Source organism: Equus quagga, chromosome 15 (genome assembly GCF_021613505.1).
Source record: "Equus quagga isolate Etosha38 chromosome 15, UCLA_HA_Equagga_1.0, whole genome shotgun sequence".
Lineage (NCBI taxonomy): Eukaryota > Metazoa > Chordata > Mammalia > Perissodactyla > Equidae > Equus > Equus quagga.
In genome coordinates, this window is record NC_060281.1 from 15381833 (window position 1) to 15405778 (window position 23946).

Below are 23946 nucleotides of genomic sequence, written 5' to 3' on the forward strand. Positions count from 1 at the left end.
GGCAGCAGGTGTGACCCCTATTTGGGTCTGGCCGCCTCTCGCCTGAGTCAGCTCCAAAAGGCTGCAGCCCGTTCGTTCGGAGAGAAGAGAAAAGGCGAAAAGAAACAGGAGGGGCAGGAACCAATACGTTTCGAACAAGTGGGCAAAAAAATCGCCGCCTGACCTTGCTCGCTTGTGAGCAGCGCAGGACGTGTTGAACTTGTGTGATAAAAGTGCTCTTAATATGAGCATAAATAGCTTTCAGGAAAAAAACAAGGTTGCCCACCCTGCGCACGTTTGCGAACTCAGCGCCTCCATACTGACCGCGCGCAGCAGGAACCCTCCTAGGCGGGCCGCGCCCTGGGCCGTCGCGGGGGCTGGAGTTACGCCCCGGGGCGCCGCGGCGCGTGCGTGCGCTTGCGTGGGCGTCCGCGCGTGCGCGCTTGGTGACACCCTGCGCCGCAACCCAGAGAGCGTGCCTAGACGTGGGCAGCGGCGCTCTGTGCGTGCGCTCGGCGCAGGCGGGGGCGGCGCACGCGTGGTACGTGCGCACGCTGGCTGTCCCCGGGCTGTGAGTGTCTCCGCGTTCGTGCGCGGTCTCCACGTTGCTGTCCGCTGGTGCATCCTGGAAACAGGGGCGCAAAGCGCCGGGAGCGCGCCAACCTGTGACCTGGGAGGGGCGGCGGCGGCGGGGAGGGAGCCACGCCGAGAAAGTGGACCCGGGGAGACGTTTGACGGACCTCTTCCTAAGGGAGCGATGTGGTTATTTATGGGGCCTGATTTCAAAGTAGTGGCTGCCAGGGAAGTGAAAAAGGAGCTTACCCCAAGCTATGAGAGAAGCTATAGTCGCAAGAATGCTGTTTATGACGATATAAATCAACATGGAGCTTGTGATGGGAAATATGGAAAGTGTGAGTTTGGGATAAAAACAAGGAAACAAAGTCAAGAAGGAAAAATGCTTTCGCCCTCCGTTTTCTGCCCCCCGCGTGATTCCTTCCTCCCCCAGGATGCCAGGACTCCAGCAGGAAGCTGGGGAGGGTTTGAGCACACCCCGTCGAGGATCGGTGTGCCCGGGTCTTCCCCCAGTTTAAAGGAGGCTCGTTAGAGGGCGAGGGAATACATGTAAATAAACAACTTGGAAAATTTATGGGAAGGAGTTCAATTTTATAGGACTGTATTTATAGAGCCAGCGCTGGCTCACTTATAAATAGATTAATGGGAAGCTAAAATTAATGGACTTGTGAGCTGCACGTTTAATTTCTGAGGCTTCAACATGACAGACAACCGCCCTCCAAGTCCAAGCATGGAAGGCAGCTTAGGTCGGGAAATCGTGAGCGCCCTCGAGAAGGGACAGGTCTAGTAGGGCCAGCATCTCTCTGATGGCTCTCTGCTCTGGCTCCCCAGGGTTCCTGGGACGGGGACGGAGGATCCCACGGGGGCTGTTATTTGCAAATGAAGAAAAAGACTGAAGCTTCATAAAAGAATAATCGGATCTTCCTCCTAGCATTATTTTTGATCAGGGCCCTTAAACGGCTAATACGGGTGAGCAGGGGGTCTTCTCGGGCACTGTAAGCCGCTCACCCAGGCTGGCTGCCCCCTGGCAGGCAGAGGTGGTTGCGACACCTCCTCCAAGATCACTTAGGGTTCCTGCGCTGGGCCTGTGGTCGGGGTCCACGGCCTAGCGGTTCCAGCTGCGGTTCTTTCCTTACTCCCTCTGCAGCCTGGTAAGACAAAGGGGCTGAGGAGCTGTGACAAGCTGCCAAAGGCCATTTTCTTACGCAAGGCTGTCTTCAGGCTTCCTGCCTCTTTCCTTCCTTTCCAGTTCCTCCTTCCAGGTCTTTCTTCCAGTTCTTTTCCCACATTGGGGCCCATCAGGACCTTGGGTTTTACCTAGTAAAGTAGATTGTCTCAGATCCTCTCCCTGTTAACGGTGGTGGGAAGGGGGCAAGTGGTCAGAATTTACCTATGAGATAATAGATGGCGTGTCTGTTTCTCCAGAGCTGGAGCTAACCTTTCTGTAGGAAAATCTGCCATAGGAAATGGAAGTTACTCACCACCCGCTTTGTACAATCCCAGGGGTAACCAACCCCTCACCCTCCGAAAAGCAAATGAAGCTCAACATAATACAGTTGAGCCAGAGATAAGGCATATACCTGTTTTCTTTCTAGATAAATGGATTGCATGCCCTGTTAATCACACTTCCCTTGATTTTCCTTCCTTCCTTCTACTTCCCTTTCCTTTTTGAGGGGGACGGGGGAGGCTTTTCTTTGATTTGGTCATTTATAGTTCTAGTCATGATACCCTCCCCCCTTTTATAATTAATAAAGAAGCCAAGAAGTGGAAAATCTCACATAAAGCAGATTCCATTGTCCCTTCTGTGTTTCCCTATGGGGAAGTCCAACTTCACCTGAAAAACAGAAAATTGATATGGGAGGTATATTGTTACTAACTGAGCACCAACTATATGCTAAGTACTCTCATAATCTGGGGTTATCAAGATTTAACTTGCCCATCATCCTTAAATGTATATAAATATTGCTGTTTCTGCTTTTTATATTTAAACTAGGCAATGGCGATGTTGGGAAGGACCTTAGAAGACCCACATTTCACAGATAAAGACCTTGAGGTCTAAAGAGAAATAATGACTCATCCACACTGTGTGACATCTTGGATGACTTTACTTTCCTGGTCTCAGGGAAGACACTCAAGCCTAGGGATGAAATACAGATTGAGAAGATGTTTGATCACTGCAGCCCATTAACCCAAATGAGAAAAGCTCTGCCTTCTCTAGGCAACCTCTGAGCCTGAGGTAAGAAGCTACCTCCTCAGACCGCTATGCCTCTTTCCTTCTGTGGGTCAAGGGAACTTTTCCTCATTTGGTTATGGGTCACCTAGCTTTGCTGGTAAGGTCAGGGTTGCGTTCAATCCTGAAATGAGCCACCTAATTCCTCCGACTTGAAGGTGTGGGGTGCAGGAGCCCATACCTTGCCCTGTGGGCATCTCCCCTGCACCATGTCCTTCAGGGAACATCATGCCAGAACGCTAGCCCACTAGCAGTGGGAGGGGAGCTTTATCTTTGACTTGGACCCAGACTCCTTTACTTATTGGAACACAGAGTTACCTGGGAAGTCAATTTGATGCCTCATTTTTTTTAAAGGCAAAATAAACCAAGAGATGCAGTTAGCACGAACTTTTATTGCAAATCTGGTTAGAAATAGAGAAGAATGTCAGTTTGGAATTTAAAAAATTAAAAATGCCTCCTAGTGAAAACCAAAGTGTCCATTTTTCTGAGAAGTAAAAGTTATTGTATTTGTGCTGTTATTTATGCTGTAATGAAAACATTGCCTGCATTTCGGTAAGAGGGGACAAAAGGAAAAACTTCTTGGCTATACTTTTTTTCTGTCTGTAGAGTTAATAATCATATTCAAGAAACTGAAGATGAAAACACAACAAAAACACAACAATCTTTTTATTTATGTAAATCAGATCAACACTGGACAATAAACCAATTTCTACCTATTACCATAACAGCTTGTCTATAAAGAACAGAAAAATTCAGATAAGATTCTACCTAGGGTCAAGCGGGTTTTTTTTTTTTTTACCACCCATTCACAGAGGTATAGATTCACAGATAAATAATCCCAAACTACTTGCTCGCCATATTTACACATTCCCATTAAATTAAGCATAAATAAATATATACAAACTTAACATGGATACCCTCCAGAACTCTTCTCGTGAAGAGTCAATAGATTGATATTTCTCGATTGTGTGGCAAAAAACAATGTTAGTGAATTAGAGACCAACTCAACAGAGAAGTCGATTTTGGCATTTAAAGAATAGTGTTCATTCCACTTTTTAAAAGAAAACAAAATGAATTTTGATATTTCTTTTTTTAACGCCGATAATTTAACATACATTGGCACAGGAGGGGAAACACTGTTTGGGCTCTTGAGGCAACATCAGATGGTTTAAGGTTATTATTTCCTTTCCACATAATGTATTATGCATACAGGATGTCAGATGTGATGACAAATTCTCTATAAACACTCTAAGTAGGAATGAGTTGCCCTTTTAAGTAAGGCTTTGTACCGGAGGAACAGTGTGTAGATAAGTTCGGGGTTTCGGGTTTTCCATTCGACCAAAGTTTTCATAGGATATGAAATAATTGAGAGAAAGTGGTTTCCTTGGCCAAAGAAACTAAAACAGCCAGGTCTTTGAAAGCCTCTTCGGTTCTTTATGTGGGGATAGAGAAAGCTAAGGATGTGGAGTCAGAGAGAAGCAAAGAAAACGCAAGATGCCTGGGGTAGGGAGAGGAAGTTACCTTCCCAGTTTTGGGGAGAAGTTAAAGATCACTTCGTAGATGGAATCCTCACCCAGAACAGCCTTTTTTTTTTTTTTTTTCTCCCCTGAGACCCACAATACATGTCGGAGGAGGCGGGGTTGGGCGGAGAATGGTCAGGAGACCTTTAGAGGCTCCAAAAGGACGTGCAACGTGGAAAGCGTGAGGGCAGCGCAGCCACATCCGGACTCCTCCTCTCTATCTTTAGCTATTTCGGTGTGGGACAGAGCATTTAGGAGAGGGCTCTCGGCATGGATAAAATGTGTAGAGTGCAGGCCTGGGGAGAGAGCTGCAACTCACCTGTTTGGTTTGAAAACAACGCTCAAAAGGGCTTGCTTTAAACGTTTCCTTTGACTTAAAAGGCAAACTCTTGCGTTAATCCTACTGTTTATTGATTTATGGGCCCAAGGAAACCAAATCTTTTAATAACTCAATTATCAGATAAACGTAGCGGGCCTGGCTAACGAAAGCAAGGGGCGGGGTGGTACATGAAAGGAGAAGGGAGGGCGGGCGAGGGGGCAGTGGGATCGCCCCGCGCGGGGGCCGGGAGGCGCGCAGGGGGCTCTGCTTGGCTGGGGCGAGGGAGGAAGGCGCGGGCGCGGGCGCGGGCGAAGGGAGGCTGCGGAGCCAAGCAAGACAATTCGTATCCCATCCCCCGCCTCTAGGAGCGTGAGGGCGGAGAGAGTTTTCGTCCTGGCACAGGCAGGGGAAGCTTCCGATTCCCTGGACATTTGTAGGCCACTCGCCCTCTGGGAGCAGACGCCTGCGGTGGCTGCTGCTAGCAAAGGGCCTCGGCGCCACTGAAACCCCTCCCCGCCTGCAGCCCGTGGGGCGCCGCCCCATTACCTACGGGAGAATGGGGCTTTCTCGGTCGCCTTAGCCCTTAGGGTGAGACCGAGAGCGGGAAGGGCCCGGGCGGCCCGCGGCCCCTCCAGCGGCTGATTCTATGTCCTCAACACGACTGGGCGCGAGTGGCCCACAGGTTCTCAGGACCTGCACAGTAAGAGCAAGGCGCGTCCATCGCGTCTCTCGCACGTCACACGCGTGGGGCGCGTTGCCCTGCAAGGAAAGGAGACGATGGTTTTCAGTGTGGTTTCTCCTGGCCTTTTGCAATCAGAATACATCTAAGGCAAGCGGCCGGGCGCCCGGACAAAGGCTCAGGCTTCTGAGCTGCGGAGAGATGGCGTGTCTACACTCTCTATAAGGTCTACTTCCTGACTTTTGCACGCATTCAACTCGTCTAGGGCCAAGCCCTGCACGCCGAGAGACGCCCAAAGGAGCTGGTGGTAGAGGGGCTGGCGTGTGACATTAACAGTTGCTTAGACCCTCCTGGTGAGCTGAAACCAGCTCCCTAACTCCCTCTCCCATAAAAAGGTCAGCACAAAGCTCTCAACAGGTTCCTAAACCCCAACCCTCCAACCTCCTCCCAAGGCCAAGGCCCATCCCAGGCAGCAGAACTGAGAGTGCTAGTGGGTCCTAACCGTAAATCTTGCAGAACAGACACCTGGATCTTTGTCTTGAGGGGATGTTGCAAAGGTCCTGATGTCTACTTTGTAAAAAGAGTTGTGTGTGTCGACGCTAAATTTAGAGACCTGTCTCACCCACCCCACCCCAGGGGATTTCTCGCAGCTTTTGGGAGGGCAGGGACAACGGGTTCCAGATCTTATTTCATGATAATGCCCTGATGAAGCCCCAGAAAGGAGATGAGCTGCCAGAAGTGAGAGATTAAATGCATGAAACTGTATCCATTGGGAATAGTCCCAGTGTATCCAGACAGTAAAATTCAAAGCTGAAATACATCCTTTCACTTTGCATCATTTTACCATTATCTGCCAAAACAAGTGCACGTCTGGGAGGGAAAAAAAAAAAACCTCATTCATAAAGCTTCTTGTAAGAAAACAATTGCTGCTGAAAGACAGGAGCTTGCACTACCCTCTTCCCCAGGACCACTCGCAAAGCTGCTTCTTTCCCCGCTTTAACAGCGATCGCCAAAGAGCCCAAGGAAATGGAATCAATTTTAAAGGCAGGGCAATATTGTTAAAATATTGAGCTCCAACAACCCTTACCCTTTTCCCCTAAAATTCATTTTGCAGCTCCCTGCCTCCCCAGAATTCCGTGTTGAGGTATCTGTTAGCAACTAGACTCAAAGCTGCTTCAATCTCTTATTGGCCACTTTCTAAATTATTCTCTTTGAGCTTCTTTAAAGAAGTGCACCTGCAGAATTCTGACACATAGGCTTTGATTAAAAAGGGATCGGATTTTTTTTTTCTCTGTACCTTATAGATTGTGTAGGAAGCCCAAGTCCTCTTTGAAGAAGCTCATAAACCATGCGGGCAAAGCTTTGGAAAACAGAAGAGAATGAAATGGTACATACCCCTCCGAAGGAATTACATACTAATCAACGTATTCATATTGGTTTTTTTTTTACTATTGTTCTTAAAATTGGTAGATGACACATATTGTAACAAATCTCTGATATGCAGATGCTGGCAAGGCTGGGAACTATCAACATCTCTGAAAGGAATTGATGAGTCTGAATCGACTTATTGGTCCGGATTTTCCTCAGCCGAGGGAGCCTCTGCTAGGCCGGCTGGCACCCCAAGTTGCAGCTACCGCCTGCCTCTCCGCGGGCCTCCCGCCCGGCCCGCCCTCGCCCTCCCTAATTATGCAAACGGCCCGGGAGCTGGGCACCGGTAAGTTACGAACGCAGGGCGGGGTGGGGGCGGGGGCACCAAGGGGACTGAAACACCAGGCACAGGGGCCAACCACACTCATTTGCATCCCAGAAGATTCCCATGACAGCTTGAGGAAGGGAGGGCAATGTAGAAAAGGGTGGCTGGGGGAGGGGTCAGGTGAGGTGGAAAGGCGGGGACTGCGAAAGTTTCCTAAAAAAATATTAAAAATTAAAAAGTTCGTGCGTCTCAGTCAACCAGCTCTCAAAGCACTGACACCAACAATGTTTCTCCGATTTTCTTCCAATAAGTTAGCGTTTTCTCATGTTTAGTCTTATGTTTATTTTCCAAAGGGGAAAAAAAAAATCATGGTTTTCTTTTATTATCAGTATTACTAAGCTCGAAAGAACCGAAGTGGAAAATCCGGATGGTTGTCTCCAAGTGTATCTTGAAATAGACACTGAGAACCGATACTGTTGCTCCGTTGTACGCCTCAGTTTTTAAGTTATTTAGCTTTTTTAAAAATTTTTTGATTGTATGTGTATTCTACCTAATATAATTCTTCCAAAGCCAATCCAATATTTTAAAGCTAAAATTAAATTTTTTTCTGTTTTCCTTTTGTATTTAAAACATTTTTCCTTTTTTAAAAAATTTTTTCATTTCCTGTGTTTCTCCTCCTTGTCGCCAGTTTTACTACCTGGGCCTTCCCCAGACGTGTGCCTGTTAGTGGTGGTGTTGTTCAAGAACATCTTGTCCATGCCTTTGAGCGCCTCGGTGAGATAGTTCTGCAGGGCCGTGAGCGCGGCGCAAATGGCCGGGGCGCCGAAGCCGTGCGTGATGAGGCTGAAGTGCGTGAGGCAGCTCTGGATCCCCGGCTCCAGGATGGGGCTGGGCCGGCTGTTCCCGATTGGCGTCCGGTCCTGCGCCAGCAGATCCGTAAATTCTTTACAAAGTTGCCTGCAAAGGGTCGGGAAAAGAACAAAAAATCACCCTCAGTGCCCGTTGTCATTGGCATTAGATAGGAGACGCTCACACAAGCCCAGAGGCGCCCGGTCACCGGAGAGCCGAAGAGCGAAGCTAATGTGGGCGATTCCGCTCTGTTTCCTTTGCCAGCGCTCTCCCTTCTGGAGCAGCTGGGACTGGAAGAAAAGCCGGGGTGGGGAGGTTCTGTACCACTTCCATCCCAAAGCCTTGCCTTCCCCGCCCCCCACCCCTCCGGCTTCCAGTCTTCCCCACTTCATTCCAGGACCACAGAAACCTGCTCAGGGAAATCCGCTTGGCTTTAGTGTTTGATTTTGAATATTCAGTAATTTTGAGCTCTTACCTGGCAGTTCTTTTCTAAGCCCCTTCCCCCGCCTCTCCCCAGCCTCTCCAACCTCTTGGTGATCAGGCTCAAAAAGCCCTGAAAGAGTTAGGCCCTTGGGCCACAAGCCTGTCCCTGGCACAGAAGCAGATTGCCAGAGCCTTCCATGGCCCAGGGCAAGCCACTGTTTATTCCAGGAGAGAATGCTGATTCCATTCAAAGCAAAAATCTGTTTACCTGCAGTATTTGGGGAGGGAGGTATTCGCCCCCTTTTTTCTTTCTTTCTTTTAAGTGCGGGCTACCGAAAATCTTTGTACAACAGGACTGTTGTCAATATAAAAGGATTCCCACATTGTTTAAATAAAACCTAAAGGTAAATGGTTAAGACACTGGGGAGGATAGATTTTTTATTTGTTGAAGGTTTTTGTTTCCTCAAGGCACCTACGATTTAGAGGAATCTCCCAGCCTTAGAAATCCTGCGTGCCTATATATGGATTGAGGTTTTTGAGAAATTGTTAATATAGGAGGTGGACAGGAGGGTTTTCACCCGGAAGGTCCAATGGCTTGCTTCTGCTGGTGGCCAGAAGCATGACAGCCCAAAGCCACAACCCTTCACAGACTGGCAGACTTCTCCTGCCAACCTGCCTCCACCCAGGCTGTGAGGAAAAAACTACAGAACTCCAGTCCTGGGCCCCCCTGGGATGGCCTGACACTTGGTGACACCTGGCCTGGCCAACAAGTAAACAGGGCAGGTACCTGGAGGCCAATATGAGGGACCCAGGGGATTCCTACCAGGAGGAGTAGTGGCTAAATTAGACGGAGAATACCTCCTACCTCCTCCCCCCTCACCCGCAGCAGCTCAGAGGGTTTTCATTTTAAGACTGGTGGGCACAGCACATTGACAGACATCCTCTCTCTACCATCTCTCTACTAGTTTCTCCATTCGAAATGTACACATATCTCTTCACAGTCGGGAAGAAACAGGTAACACTTCTGACCTAAAAAGGGCAGCTCTTTAAGCCTGAAGTACCTCAGAATCACCTGTGGGGTTCAAGTGCACACATCCAGGCCTCCATCCCTGCGGAGTCCAATTCAGGGGGGTTGGGGCTAGGTCCACAAATAAATATCTTGAAAAAGCTCCCCAGGTGATTCTGATACTCACCCCAGGTTAATAAGTGTTGGCCTAAGAGAAGCCACAAGCCTTCAAGGGGGGAAGTTACAAGCATTCCTTAGGGGAAGGACTGAGTCATTTGTGGAATCTTGTTATTTAATTTATATGCTTTGGCTTTATTTTTCCTCCAAAGTACCTTTACCCTTTTATTTTTTTTATTTTTATTTATTTATTTATTTTTGAGGAAGATTAGCCCTGAGCTAACTGCTGCCAATCCTCCTCTTTTTGCTGGGGAAGACTGGCCCTGAGCTAACATCCATGCCCATCTTCCTCCACTTTATATGTAGGACACCTACCACAGCATGGTGTGCCAAGCGGTGCCATGTCTGCACCCGGGATCCGAACAGGAACCCCAGACCACTGAAGCAGAACGTGCGCACTTAACCGCCGTGCCACTGGCCGGCCCCCTTCACTCCTTTATAAAGCACCAACAGGTCCTCTGCTGCCAAACATCAGGGCAAGGGATGGGAGGGCAATTTACTGACAAAGATATATTATATTGCTAGTTGGTACATCAGAGGGAAACCTTCTAAAAAGAGGGTGCGTGCCAGGTTTTGATCATTGGAAGAGATGCTTAAAGTCTTTCCTTAAGTTTGTACTCATTACCAAAGTGCCAAAAAGGAAATTCTGAACTGGGGAGAACAAATGCTTAGAGTCAAACATTTTAAATCTTCAAAGCCCAAACCAGGGTCTGCAAGCAATTAAAGTTCTGGGACATTAATATTTTTTGACCCTGCGGAAAGGGGCAATCAAATTCCAATCACGTCTCAAAAACATCTGGACAAATTTGAGCAAATGATTTTTCAGCCTTCCATATATTTCTTTAAATTACGCTGTCAACGGAACAAACCCGTCCTCAAGCGCTAAATAAATGAGCGCCGCTGTTTGGGCCGTGCCTGCCTGCGAGAGAAATGTGCGGGCGCGCGCAGCGCCGCCCACTGCAGGCCTGAGCCGGCCATAAAACACCAACAATATGACATCGAAGCCAAAGACAGGAGTAAATCAAATAAATAGAAAACCCACTGTAAAAGTTCAAATGAGCTCTGGACCTAAATTTAGCCAAAGATTTACTATTTTCCCCTCTGGAGTTGTAGTAAATTTTTCGTCTGTGGAAGATGCCAAACAGCAACGTTGGAAAGAGAGTAATTAGAGCTGCGGGTAAAGATGGGTACACGTGGGTGACATATAGACACCCTGAGCGAGCACACGTGGGCGTGTGGATACGACAGGGAGATGTGAAACCTGGGCAGAAATATGCACTTAGGGATCCAGGGAAGGAATCGAACAAGGACCCACCCGAAAAGGTCTTCCTGACATCCGCAGGGTTGGGGAAGAGAACTTTAAAAACTCTGGATTCAGATTAATAAAGACATCCTCCCCAGAAACTTGGAAATAGAGCAGAGGAGACAGAGACAAACCCATAGCCCATAATCAACTCTGGGGAGGGGTGGAAAGAGGAGTGGCAGCGGCGGGAGCTGGGAGGGCTTCCTAGCCAGCAGAGGACAAGCTGCATACGCTGCTTCTACCGCTGAGCTCCTCCCCTGACCCACAGAGCAGGTCGGCATAGCTGCTCCCCACCCCCATCGCCTCCTCCCCAGCCAGGTGGCTCAGCGGGCTAAGAGTCAGGGATGATGGCCGAGGGTCTGGGACACTCACTTGGTGGCCAGTAGCATATTCTTTCGGGAGTGCAGGTCACTGGGGTCCGTGTGCTGCCGGTTCAAATACTCAGAAACAGCTTTGGCTGGAAACTCCGTTTCACAAATGTACCCAAAATCCCGAGCTAAGTGAACAGCTTCTCCTGAAAAGACAGCAGCAGAGGTAATACTCAGCACCCGGTTCCTAATGATCCCAGAGCAGGATGATGCTCCCTAGTCAACTCTGTCATTATTTACAGAAAAGGCCAGCATTTAGAGGCAAAAGCAAAGTTGAGACAGATGTCCAAAGTAAAAATGATTCTCAGGCCATAATTAAAGTTGATGGAATAAACTTTGCTCCTGCCACTCTTTCCAGCCTCTCCTTGATCATCCTTCCAGCCAAGTCCTAGCTAGACATCACCTGAATAGCTTTGTGTCTCCCACACTCATGCTTTGTCTTAAGGGAAAGGTGGGTTGATATAGTCAGGAGCCACCTTGCAAGCACATAGACAGTTGGCTGGATATTCAAGCCACATTCTCCCCTTCTTTTTAAAGCATCTGTTAGACCTGCTTTAAATAAAATTTAAAAATCTTCCTATCTTTTGTGTTATCTTTTGTACCTTCCTATAATTGTATTAGGAAAAATCTCTTTTTAATAACTAGTATGTGCAAACATAAATCCATGTGTCTATGTCCACATATATTAAACGTATATGTAAAACATGTATTTGGAACTCACATATGAATATTCATATATGGAACTAGTATTTCTATCCAGCATTGAAATATTTATTCTTCTTGTTAGTTTCCTGCTAGTTAGGTTTCAGGTTTCTCCTGTTCAGAGGTTCCTGTCATCAGCCTCCTACTTAAGGACTTTCTACTACGCAAAGATGACACAGCAGCTACAGAAAACCTGGACATCTGAGAGATTTCCCAGCTTATGTGGAAGCCCCTTTCGAACAAAGCACTATTACCCTTAAAGCGCAGCCTTAGGGCTCAAGGGAAGATCCTGAACATAAAAAAGGGATATGTTGATTTAATCCATAGCTACATTATTTTAAGCATGACTTACTTTTAATCATCATCATAGTAACAACAACAGACTTCAGGCATGGTGCTTAGAACAATTCACAAAACTGGAAACTGCCAACCAAATATTGGACTTTCAGTGGATTTTCCAGTTTCCTCCCTTCTCCACCCAAATCCCTATCTTGGGCTGAGATAACCTTGACTGCTTTTCCAAATGAGGGATTGTGATATTAGCAATTCCCTGAAGGGCAAAAAGCAAAACCTCCAAGAAGAGAATCAACTGCTAATAAGTGTGGTCTGGAAATTTGGTCACTGCGGTCCCTGAAGGGTGAGTTTGGGCCAGGGAACTCTACCTTAAAGATGGCAAAGTGCAATACCTATAAATGTGATGACTTCCCAGTTGCTGCTTAAATATTCTAAGATCCTCTCCTTCAAAAACCAACTCCCCACAGGAGTGTCATAATATCACATCCACAAAAATAGAATAGAAAACCAAGACCTACACGTTAGAGTTTTCTACAGAAAACTCTACAACTTCCTTCATTAGGACCGCTACCTAACCGTATTTCCTCTCCCTTCTCCATCCCACAGATTCAACTGCAGATCCTCTTATTCTAGATTGTGTAGAAGATCCTGTTTATTACATACCATAAATATCATCGCCAGCCCCCAAATGATGAGAAAATTAGATTTTGCTTGTTATAATTATGGCCCTTTAATTCACAATTGACCAATCTACATTGAAGGTCATATGTGACTCCTTTCATGTTTCCTCACACCACCCCCAGTTTTCTCCTAGGCATCATTGGCCTTATTAAACTATATTTCAATAACAATAAGTCCCAGGTAATCAGCAGAAGATAGGGCCCTGGGAGTGACAGGAGTTTTAAAATAACCAATAGGGGTCATCAACGCAATAACAGTTTCATAAATCCACAATGCATTTCCCACTACTGATGATTCAGAGGTAAAATCTGGGAAGGAGAAGGGTATAGAATGGATTGCTGCTTACAGAGTGACTCTTGCAGGAGGGTGTTTCAGACACTGTGCCCTACACCTGGCGGCAGAGGTGACCCCTGCACTGGCTTGGAGGCTGGACCTGAGCACTCTTCAGAGCAAAGGGACTCTCACACAAGTCCCTTGGCCTCTCTACAATTGCCGGCTCCCCCTAAGTAAAACGACCTTTGAACTTCTCTCAAGCAGCTGCTTGACATCCAGCTCATAAGGGCACAACAATTGCAATGATTTCCAGTTAATCATGAAACGTGTAAAATGTCAGCCTTCAGCCGACAGTTAAGCTCAGCCACTTCGTGAAATGGCCACACGTCTTGCTTACCTTCCACCAGGGAGGTGAGTAACGTGACATTTGCTGCTTTGCGCCTGCCCGCGGGTAAATTCAAACCGATTTTTTCTAGCCTTTCTCGCAAAGATCTCCCCCCATTTTTCGATTTGGCTCTGAAATTGCAAGAATTAACATTCTGATTAACCTCAGAGTGTTCCTGAAACAAAGTTTAGACTTAGCAATCTAAAGCCCAGTGGAGCTTGAAGAGGTTTTAACTTGAGGTTAGCACATTTTCCCCCCTTCCTTTTGGTTATTTGCTGATAGTTTGCTGAGGTTTGCTTAATTTCTGCAATACAGAGCATAAAAAAAAAAAAAATCTCAGTTGTTTTCTTTTTTTATCTCATGAGAAAAAAAATGATACCAGATGGGAATAATTAGGGTGTAGGTTGTGGGTCCAGAGAAGGCAGAAGTTGCACATGCACACACACAAGCCCTCTTCTTGTCATGGAGCCAGTTAGGTGAGCAGAAGCTGCAAGCACAACCTTGCTGAAAAGAGGGAAAGAACTGGATGGTTCCAAAAGGAGAAAGCACTAGCTGGAATAGGTGGGCTTTTCAAGGAAGGGGTCAAGAGTCACTATAAAATGGAGTTGGGTTAAAAGGGGAAAGGGAGACTGAAACATGAAACCAGTAATGACGGTAATCATAATAACAGGAAAACTAACACTTTAGGGACTTTAGTTATGTGATAAGCACTTTATACTATCTCACTTAATCTCATTGCAAGTTTTATACACACACACACACACACATATACCCTCAGTGCCCAGGGGTGACTGAAAGAAACTTCCGCACTCTGGGGCTCGAAGGACTCACTTGAAAACTGACCCAAGGTAGAGCAGAGCAAGAGGATTCCAAGTGAGAAAAGTCCCTGGTCACACCCTTACTTCCTCCCAAGGCTCTCCCTGTAGGTGCTAAGGTCTGGGCAAAAATATAAGAAAAAACCCCGTTACTATGACCTCTTGCTGTACTGTTCACACAGCCACTTTTAGGAAAGAAAGGCATTTTCAACCCCGAAATAGGCTAACTGGAAAAGTTCATCTCATACAATGTCACCTTCATATCAAGGACACTACCAAAGGGTTCAGGCAGTGGCAGGGACCTGGGAGGAGGCTGTGTATCTTAAGCTAAAAGCCACTTCCTTCTTCCCATTTTCCATGAGGAGTCTCGGATTGTCTTCTTCCAATCCTGGGTAGCATATGAACGGTCCCGAGGAATAACTATTCATATTTCTAAAGTAGTATCATTGTTATTGGTGGTACCGAAGGAAGGAGGTCATTAGTCTAAACAGTTATTTTCAAACTGCGGGGCACAAGGCATTAGTGTGTCGTGACCAACTTAGTCGGCCGCCAACTATATTTTAAAACAAAATAAATATCAGAGTACACTGCAGGTACGAAGGGAGACGCTCCATGAAAATTCGGCTGTAGATAAGTGTGTAGATTCTGGGTCTCACTCAGGTTTGAGCATGCCCTCGAAGTGTCCTGTGGGTGGGAGGGCGCGGGGCGCCGGGCGCAGGGCAGGGGAAGTGGAAGGGTCCCAGGGCAGCAGGGCGGGCGGGACAGCGAGGGCGCGGGGGTCCCCGCCGTTCGCCTGCGCCGCCTGCAGCACGTGGGGAACCGGGCTTTCCCCATCGCCCCATCGCTGCGCTGGGGCAGCGCTCCGGCAGCCTGGTTGCTAGGCAACCGCGTCCGGCTAGGCGTTGGTGTCCGTGCGAGCCTCTCCTCTCACCCCATAAAAAATGGTGTGCGGGGTTTTACCTTCTGAGAACGCCGCCGAGGAGAGACGCGTTGAGGCATTCAGGGGGCGAAAGCCGTCTCTGAACTTCCCCCACAGTTACTTTGTACTTTGAAGTGGAACTGAGCAGAGACAAACGGCCCGGGACTGAGCAAAACACTTCGCCGGTGTTGACGGACATGCCTCCCAGGAAGCCATCTTTATTCATCATCAGGGAAGTCACAGATTTGGGAGGAACCGGAACTAGAGAGAGAAAAAAATATGCCATAAAGGTGACCGGGCTTCGAGCCTGGTGACCGGCTGATAGAAGGTATCGGTGCGTGCGCAGGGCCGAGGTCACAGGACAGGCGCCAAGTGGAAAGCTGCAGGAGGAAGTGTTTGTTCCACTGGGGTTGTGGTGCGTTCAAAGCACCGTGTACAAACAAATGGAAAAGCCATCGCTCCTCTGGAAACTTACCCCAAGTGTGTAGACATATGAGTATCGCTTGCCACCATCCCGCTCACTACACAAATCAAGAAAACGCACGACCCGGAGTTTCGAGTGTGCTGTGAAACCAGGCAAATCCTATTCCATCACGTGCTTGCTGTGTGACCTTAGACATCTCACTGAACCTCTCTGATTCTCAGTTTCCTCATCTGTCTCCTGAGAATAATGATATTTGGTACTGAAGCCTGAAGGTGATTATCACTATCAATGATATCAAATGGTGATACCAATGGTCTTTATGGGAACCCTTTCCTCCTCTCCTGTTGTACCCAAATCTACGGGCATGACCAGGATTAGGAGGGTGGGGCCCATCAGACACTGTGCCCAAGAACAGCCAAGTAATACCATTAAGCTGGGGAGTTGAGCCCAAAAGAGCTGCTCACTTCTGTAAAGCGGATCCCATTCTTTCCTTCATCATAACAACAGATTAATTTAGAAATGAACCCAAATGCTCCTCTCCACTGAAAGCAATTCCGCAGTGATATGAATTTTGTTTACAAATTAACGTAAAGCACCGGCTGGTGATTGTTTGGAGCAGTTATGATTTACAACAGGTGCCCTGATCAATCAACCAATCACTCTAATTCATGTGAGCGGTGGTCTTGCCTTGCCCCAGTTGTTTCATTTCAGCAAGTAATTGATAACAAACCGCACTCAAGGTATGTTTTATGCAGAAGTTAATAAGAGCTGACAGCTGGTTGCCACTGCTACCCAGGCGTATTCAGTCTCTCCAGCCTGTATTTCTGTTTAATTGTGTTTCAGTATCATCTGCACCTCAGGAAGAGGCGGGGCTCAGTAGAACCAGAAGGCAGGGAATGAGAACAGTGAATGGTCAACCTCCCAGCCCCCTGGCACTCTCGCTTCCTTGGACTTCTACACTGCTGAAGCCCATTTTCTTTCTGCAGGCTCCAGAAGCCACTGGGCAGGTGACTTCTCCTCCTGACTTGCCCTACACCTTAGCTTCTTCCACTGGGATATGGAGCCCCCAAATCTTCAAACAGTATTTGTCAATCCTCATTCCAGAGGATTTATTGGAACATGCATGCGGCATGAAGAAGGAGGCTTCCGTTCTTCCTCTTTAATAAAGACTGTGTCTCACCCTAGAATTCTGGTAGGGGAAAGAAATGCTATTTCTACCATCCGGACCCTGGAACTCTATATGTCAAACGAGTTGCATAACCTTGTTAAACAAGTTGTATAACCTCTATACAGAACAGACTAACCGACACTGAGTATTTTTGTAACATCTTATTCCCTCTACCAGATTCCAGCATTCAGACCTCCACAATCAGTTAGAGACTCCTAAAAGCCAGGTAGGTCCCAAATCTTTTATTTACTATCCATCACATTTGGCCCTTTACAAACACCTTGTGGAAAAAGGGCTCTCCTTGGGGAGTGGAGGGCAGGACTGAAGCATTCCCTTTTGCTACTTCTTAGTGGACATTTTAGGATTTCTGGATCCGTCTAGGGAGTCCAAGACCTTGTCTCAGGGCAGATGAAAGCAACTTCTCATTTGAGAGAAAACCAATGAAAAGCTGAAGTGTGAATATTAATTAAATGTGAGTAAAATATGGAGTTAAAGTCACTTAGCAGACAGTGGTTGGCGTTGGAACACCCTGTCATTTAATTCTCTTACACATCATCCAATCTATTTTAATCTATCTTATTCTTCACAGCAGTCCTGATTTCCATATTTCAGATTCATATTCAAGCTCTATAAACAAATAATTTATGCTCATGGGAATTGGCATTAGATAACCTTGGAAAAGCTTTCCCCCAAAATATAGATGGCCCTTTGTAGTTTTAACATGGTATGAACTATAGAAATTGATAAAAAGCTAATCTTTGATACTCAGCAACATTTTTATATTTAAATACTACTTAGAAATAATATTTTAACAGGAAAAAAAAAAGCCCACTAAGCTGAAAATAATAAGTTCAGATCCTATTTGCGGTCCTGCATAACCGAATATCTCCTGAGGATTGGAATTTCACCTGCTTCTCACAGTCCCAGATGCCAAATCTCTTGAAAAGCCAGGCCCTTAGAGACGCCTTATAACCTGCCCTCTAATTTCACTATTGTTAATTGCCTGACTTACCCGACAAGAGTTGTTTCCTTTGGGGAATGTATGTATATTGCTCCCTCCCATGGGCTGTACCTTTCTGCATATACATTATCACCTAAATATCACCCATCCAGTCAGCTGCTGTCAGCACACTGCTGTCTGAGGAGAGTTCCTCCCCCCTCCCCCCCCCACCCAAAGACGCAGACTATTTGAGCAGACTGGCTTCAGATTTTATTTCCATTTTCTAATTGAAATATCAATCATGTACCCACTCGCTACTCTCTCATCCTCAGGTTCTAAACCTATCTCCCATTCTGGCCTTAGTAGTGGTCTCCTGGACAAGACCCTACACATTTCTTGTCCCGACTTTCCTTTACATCCACAGCACTGTTCTCATTCACCTTCCCCTCCGCTCTCACACCTGCTTAGCTCAGCTGATTAACCCCATATTTTATTCTCTTTGTCTTTTCCCTTCTGCTTTCCTCCAGCTTATCAATAAACCCAGAGAGCAACAGGGCCCGGTTGATTTGTTAGTAATTATGAGCGCACTGTTCCTGCTCACAGAACCCAGAGATGACTAAGATAGGTTGAAAGCGACAGCAGGAAATGGTAAGGAAATGGAGCATGGCAAAACTCAGCGTGAAGCTTTCAGTTCTTTACATGTTTACAATTTTCTGTGCATACATTAAAACTGGGTGGGTTTTTTCTTCTCTTCCGTTCTCAGTTGGATGGCATGGGCCAACTTCTGGATATAACACTCGAAAAACTTGCTGCCTTCCATTTTTCCGTGCATTTCATTGGGGAGAAGAAAAAAGGTTTAAAAACCGATCAATATTTCATTACAGTGACTGGAGTGTTATTTAAGAGAGAGGAAGGAAAAGTGATTAGAGAAAATATTATTCATTAGTGGAATATGTAGAGCTACAGTGTTAATAGGCCAGTTCTTAATCTGTACTCTTTTTATGTGGGAAACTGTAGCTTTGAGATCCTGTGTTTGACTGGAAACAGACCCTCTGTGGGTCTGATCTGCTGCTGGGGGAGAAGGGAAGACATGAATGCATCTAACAGATTCAAGGGTAAGTCCCTCTGACAGGTACTCGGACTTAAATATGTAAACTACAGCGGGAAACCAACAGGAGGTTGAGCATTGCTTGAAATAATTCTCACCAGCAGAGCACCCCTTTCCTCCTACTTGCACTGTTTGTCATCTAACTGAGGGCTACATGTTATTCCACATGTATATATAGCACATGCATAAGTGTGAGCACTGAAAGTCTGGAAAGAAAAATAAAAGTATTCCACAAAGGATGCTAGAACATAAAAACTACAAACATCCAGTGTTGGTATCCTTTAGGGGCAAACTCTAAGAGACTGGACACTGAGTTGGGACCCATCACTTACTGGACATGTAGGGTCTTGAGAAAGTCACTTATCTTCTGTCTCGGTTTCTACACTGGAGGGTGGGGGTGGGCGCTGGAGAAGAGTGTCTACCCTTCCCAGCTTCGAAATTCTGTGAACTCTGATTACTCCCTGGGTGGCTGGAATGTATCTCAGAGTCTCTAGTTGAAGACATACCTATTGGAATCCAAGTCAGTTCTAGAAATGTGAACCTCTTCCTTTGAGAGGAAACTTATACCCTTTCAGAGGCTCTGACAAGACGCGATGCTTTTAACCTTCTAGGTCAGAAGGAAGAATCCCAACAGAACCCATTGTCATTGAAATTGGCAATTTATTTACCCCCCACCCCCCAAAAGAATCCACACCAATCAAAGCGTTTCTGTGGGGAGGGGGCCAGAACTAACACAAAAAAAGTGGGAGAGAATGGAGGCTGAACTGAAACTAACCCAACAGGATATCCCTAAGACCAATGAAAATGCCCCACAGTCACAACATTTGAACCTGGGACTCCAGCCACGCTAGCCTTTCCAAGAAATCTCAGCATGTTTTCTGCTGTGTTAGGTGTCAAACCAACTGCACGTTGGCCTCTGATTGCACCAAAAACAACTTCTTCAAGCCTAGGTGAGCCTTTTTTCAGTTAGGCTGTAGGATGGTGGCAGTGATCATTATTAGCTGGGCACCACCCCACCTCCTCCCGGCCTAGATTCCTAATCTTAATGGAACTGAGAGTTCAGAATGATTTTTTAATGTCTCGTTGGATTTTTAGACTGTTAATGTACCGAATCCTTCTCATTATTACTTTATTGATTGCTCATTGACCAGCCCCCTTCAAATCGTATTAACCACCCTCTGCCGGTTTAGATTAGGAGAGTTTAAAAAGCACCTTTCATTACTCCCCCCACTCCCGCCATGGAGTTGAGACCGGGAGGCTTAATGGGAGCTCTAATGGGGCAGCTAAGAGGAGAGGGGCCACGGTCCCTGACGATTGCATTAATAGCTCAAAGGGGGCCAATACAGAAAATTAGCCGTAAACGAGCTCTGGAGATCTTCAAATGAAAGAGCCATTTATCACGCTGGCTACCTTCACTCCACTCGTTTGCTCTCTCTACTGGGAACAACTCATTTCCTCTTAACTAAATTACTTCAGAAATGTCAGCTAAGCCCAGATAGCAAACATAACAAGAGAGCTAGCCTATAATCTATGGGTGATAACAACACGGGTGAAAAATTGGACTGGTTAAATTTTAGGAGGGAGCCCTTCCATAATTAGAGAGAGAGAGAGAGACATAAAGACATAGATCCTTTATGCCAGAGTCTTTTGGCTTCAATCTACGGAGAGGCAGACACACCTGAACTGAGTCCAGTTGCTGCACTTTTATTAATGAGGTAGAATTTTAAAAATCTCTCTAAAGCCCCGTAGAAAATACATTAAGCAATTGAGTCCCCTGCCAGTTGTTGAAATTTAGAGTATTTAGTTCAGAAAACTTTCTCACCTCCTCTTTTACGAAATTAATCTCTTAGAGACACTCCTCATAAAGGTGGGGGAGGAGACAAAGATGGGAGACCAGGGGGCAGCAAAGGAGCTAATGAACCCATGGCCTTATTTTAAGTGGTTCATAGTGATCTAGAAAAATAAAGCCACTACTTATTCCCATTTTGCCCATGGCCCTCTAAAGATAGAAGTAGGGTATTAGGATCTTTTCTTCATGTAATAAAACAAATAACTGAAATATTAAATAATGGAATTGACCTAACACTTCATATTCGTAGCCACGCCCCCTAAATCGATAAAGTGACTGGGATACCACATAGATGTTTTAAGCCACACATTTTTTTAAAAAGTTTGGGGACCATAAAAAGTACTCCATGTTTCCAAAACAGAACCAGCAACTTTAATCAATATTCTCTTTTTCTTCTTCCTGGAGAATCCCTTACACAGAAATATTCAGATTTTGCTACAAACACATACAAGCCCTGAAAGCAAAGCATCTCACATCTAAGAATATTTCAGCTCCATTTGTTAGGCAAACTAAGTTTCAAATATTTTTCCTGGCCTTGCTGCTAAGAGCATTTCTGATTGGTCATCTGTTGGCTATGCCCCACTGCCAGCCCAAATGCTGTTTCTAGAATACAGAACTCTGAGCTGAGGGGTTCCAGCTTTCCATGAAAAGGGAGGGGGAACTAAAACAAAAAAGAAACAAAAAAAGCCAATGGAGGAGCACCTCCCTTTTACCCCCCCCCTCACCACCTCCATCAGCCAGCAATTAACTAAAAGAGAAGACCCAAGAGGAAATGGTGAAAGTGAGCTGTCAGCACAGTTGCAAATCTAAACCAGGAGCCCGGGTATCTGAGGAAACCCAAAAGCCGGCATTAAAAACCAAAATGATACTATCTAAAGAAGAGAGGGAGAGACATTTGGCGCAACACTGAAAATAAATAGTTTTGCCCCAAACCTCACTATTATTCTTCAGGATATTACATTACAAAGCCAAATGGCATCATTTCAAGGGCAGCTTCCCCCTCCCACCTTCTACCTCTCAAAACTACTTTTTCTGCATTTGTAAAAGAAGAAAATTTAGAACACGTCACGTCACCCTGTTTGGAATCCTTACTTCAGTCTTCCTACTTGACAGCTTGACTCTGGATTACTTTCCAAAGCATCTTTTTCTTTTAATTGTTTTTGAGAATGTCATGGCTCAAACAAACCATAAATGACATAAGTGACACCAAACATAAGGACATGCCTTTTGCCAGAATCGATAAGAAAGGGTTACAGTAGTTAAAACTGTATCTCCAAATACCAGTTCTTGCGATAATTAAAGGTTGCGCTGTTTACGTTTAAGCTCCTAAATTTGTGGCATGTGAGTGACATTCGGGCCTTTCAGCAGCCACACTAATCGCCAGACATTCTCCCAGTGACTGTCGGAGAAGAGGGGGAAAAATTAAGCAGCTGCAATACGCCCGAAATGAGTTATTGTAATTACATTTAATTAGTTTAATTAGTTAATTATTTTGCTTACAGCTGTACAAGAGACTGCAAACATTTGTTAATATCACATGCCCTTTAACAGTATGGGGTGATTCCACAGTCCTACTAAATCACGAATGCATATGTAGGAAGATTTAGAAATGTGCATAGGCTGCCTCAGCTTCTCAGGATGCGCATATTTAGCAACACATTTGGCACAATTTAAAAAAATAACGAGAAACAACTCATAAAACATAGAGAACTGGGAACAAAATTACCACCAAAAAATCAAATACAAAAACAAGGAGAAATGGAGCAGTCTCAATGACATAGGCTTTAGCTCAGCAAACTCCAGTTATCAATGAAATAATTATAGCGCGTTTTTGGAAGCAGTGTTTCCCAGCCAGTTCCACACGTGATGGTAGTTCAATTATTTAAGATGTCTCTAGAATCGCTACCAAACGTACCATGAGAAAAAAATGGCAATAGTCTCCCTCTGTCTCTCTCATCCGGGGTTCTGCCTATGGTCCTCCCCCCTCTGCCCCCATTTTCTTCTTCCCGGCATGCCTGTTCACCCAGACAGCCACTGTCCTGCGATTGCAAACAAACATTTGTGTTTTGTAAAATAATAAATAACCCAAAGTGAAAACTCATCATCAAGACATGAATGCATAGGAAAACTTTGCTTACTTTTGGGGGGAATAATCCATACCTTTTTTTATGACAGACTGGTCCAATAGATTCATGCCGCTGTTATTGGCATCTTCAACTGACTGTGAATATAAAAACATCACTATTCAAATTGACTGGATATTAAAGAATCACACACATAAATCATGTCATTCCAAACTGGAGTTTCTGTTATTTCCATTTATATTAATTCACAAAGGGAGGTTTTATTATTATCATTATTACCTCCAAATCAACATAGAAATGAAATTCACCCAAATTATAAATTCTTCCAATGGAAGAAGAGGAAAAAGGAAACTGTGACAGACATCTTGGATGCAGTATTGGTTTAGTTATTAAATTAAACATAGATATTACATAGACATATAAATTTTATATTATTTGCTCTTATGAATTGTGAAGATCTGGCAAGAGCTGAAAGAATTTCACCAATATTAGTAAGAGCAATTTCTGTTTTCTATCCCAGTGCATCTTAACCCCAGAGTCATTTTACAAATACATAATAGTTTACATTATAGGATTTTAATTAAAGTCTGAGCAATTTGGGATGGAATGCAAACAGCAACACACAGGAACCCGTTTGCATGCCACCAGGATTGCACACCCACTGTAGTCCATACACATCCCTGTGTGCTATGTACTTCTTGATACGCAGCCACAATCCCTCGGAGGAACCTGCACAGTTTGCTCCCCCTCCCAACCCTGCTGCTGCTGCTTCCCAGCAAGGAGCACACCTGTTAGGAAAGCAGTCACTACAGACACACAGACAGACATAGAGGCCTGGATCCTCCCAGTCAGCACCTAGGTAATGGGGAGGAGCATTCAGTCTTCTGTGCCGCAGTTTCATCCCAGAGAAGGAAAGTCTCAACCCTGGGTTTCGGCAGCACTTCTGAAGGAAAGAGTTGTTGGAATGAGTTTCTTACTGTCAGGATGCAGAGAACAGAGTTCTGGCTGTGCATCCCAGGGCATCCCAAAGCAGTGGATTTCCTCCCACTCCCTCCCAAGGAAAAGAAAGGCCAGGTCTTTCTGAAATGTACAGCTGCTTTCCTTGATCCTTAGAAATGTAAGTTTGGACCAATTTGTCACCCACTCTACAGGGACATCAAAAACAAAGGGCTCCAGAGTGAGGTT

At 45.7% G+C, this 23946-nt stretch overlaps 1 protein-coding gene and 1 long non-coding RNA gene across 10 annotated transcripts in view; one reads left to right on the top strand and one right to left on the bottom strand.

The window, feature by feature from the left end:
- The first annotated feature begins 543 nt into the window (after positions 1–543).
- Positions 544–6901, top strand: LOC124226480 (uncharacterized). Its single transcript, XR_006885308.1, has 4 exons — positions 544–597; positions 1384–1521; positions 2546–2788; positions 6805–6901. It is a non-coding gene; the product is annotated as an uncharacterized LOC124226480 (long non-coding RNA).
- Positions 1515–23946, bottom strand: part of TFAP2B (transcription factor AP-2 beta) — a 32144-nt gene continuing 9712 nt past the window's right edge. For 4 of the 9 annotated variants that reach the window (XM_046639798.1, XM_046639800.1, XM_046639797.1 and 1 more), the window contains 6 exons: positions 22838–22898; positions 15230–15449; positions 13467–13585; positions 11124–11265; positions 7691–7950; positions 2283–2386 (listed from right to left, as the gene is read on the bottom strand). In XM_046639798.1, coding sequence (XP_046495754.1) covers positions 2298–2386; positions 7691–7950; positions 11124–11265; positions 13467–13585; positions 15230–15449; positions 22838–22898 — 891 coding nt within the window. In that variant the 3' untranslated portion in view covers positions 2283–2297. Of the gene's footprint in view, positions 2007–2282; positions 2387–3418; positions 7951–11123; positions 11266–13466; positions 13586–15229; positions 15450–22837; positions 22899–23946 lie in introns of those variants that run through there. The other 5 variants (XM_046639805.1, XM_046639802.1, XM_046639799.1 and 2 more) reach the window with 4 other exon arrangements.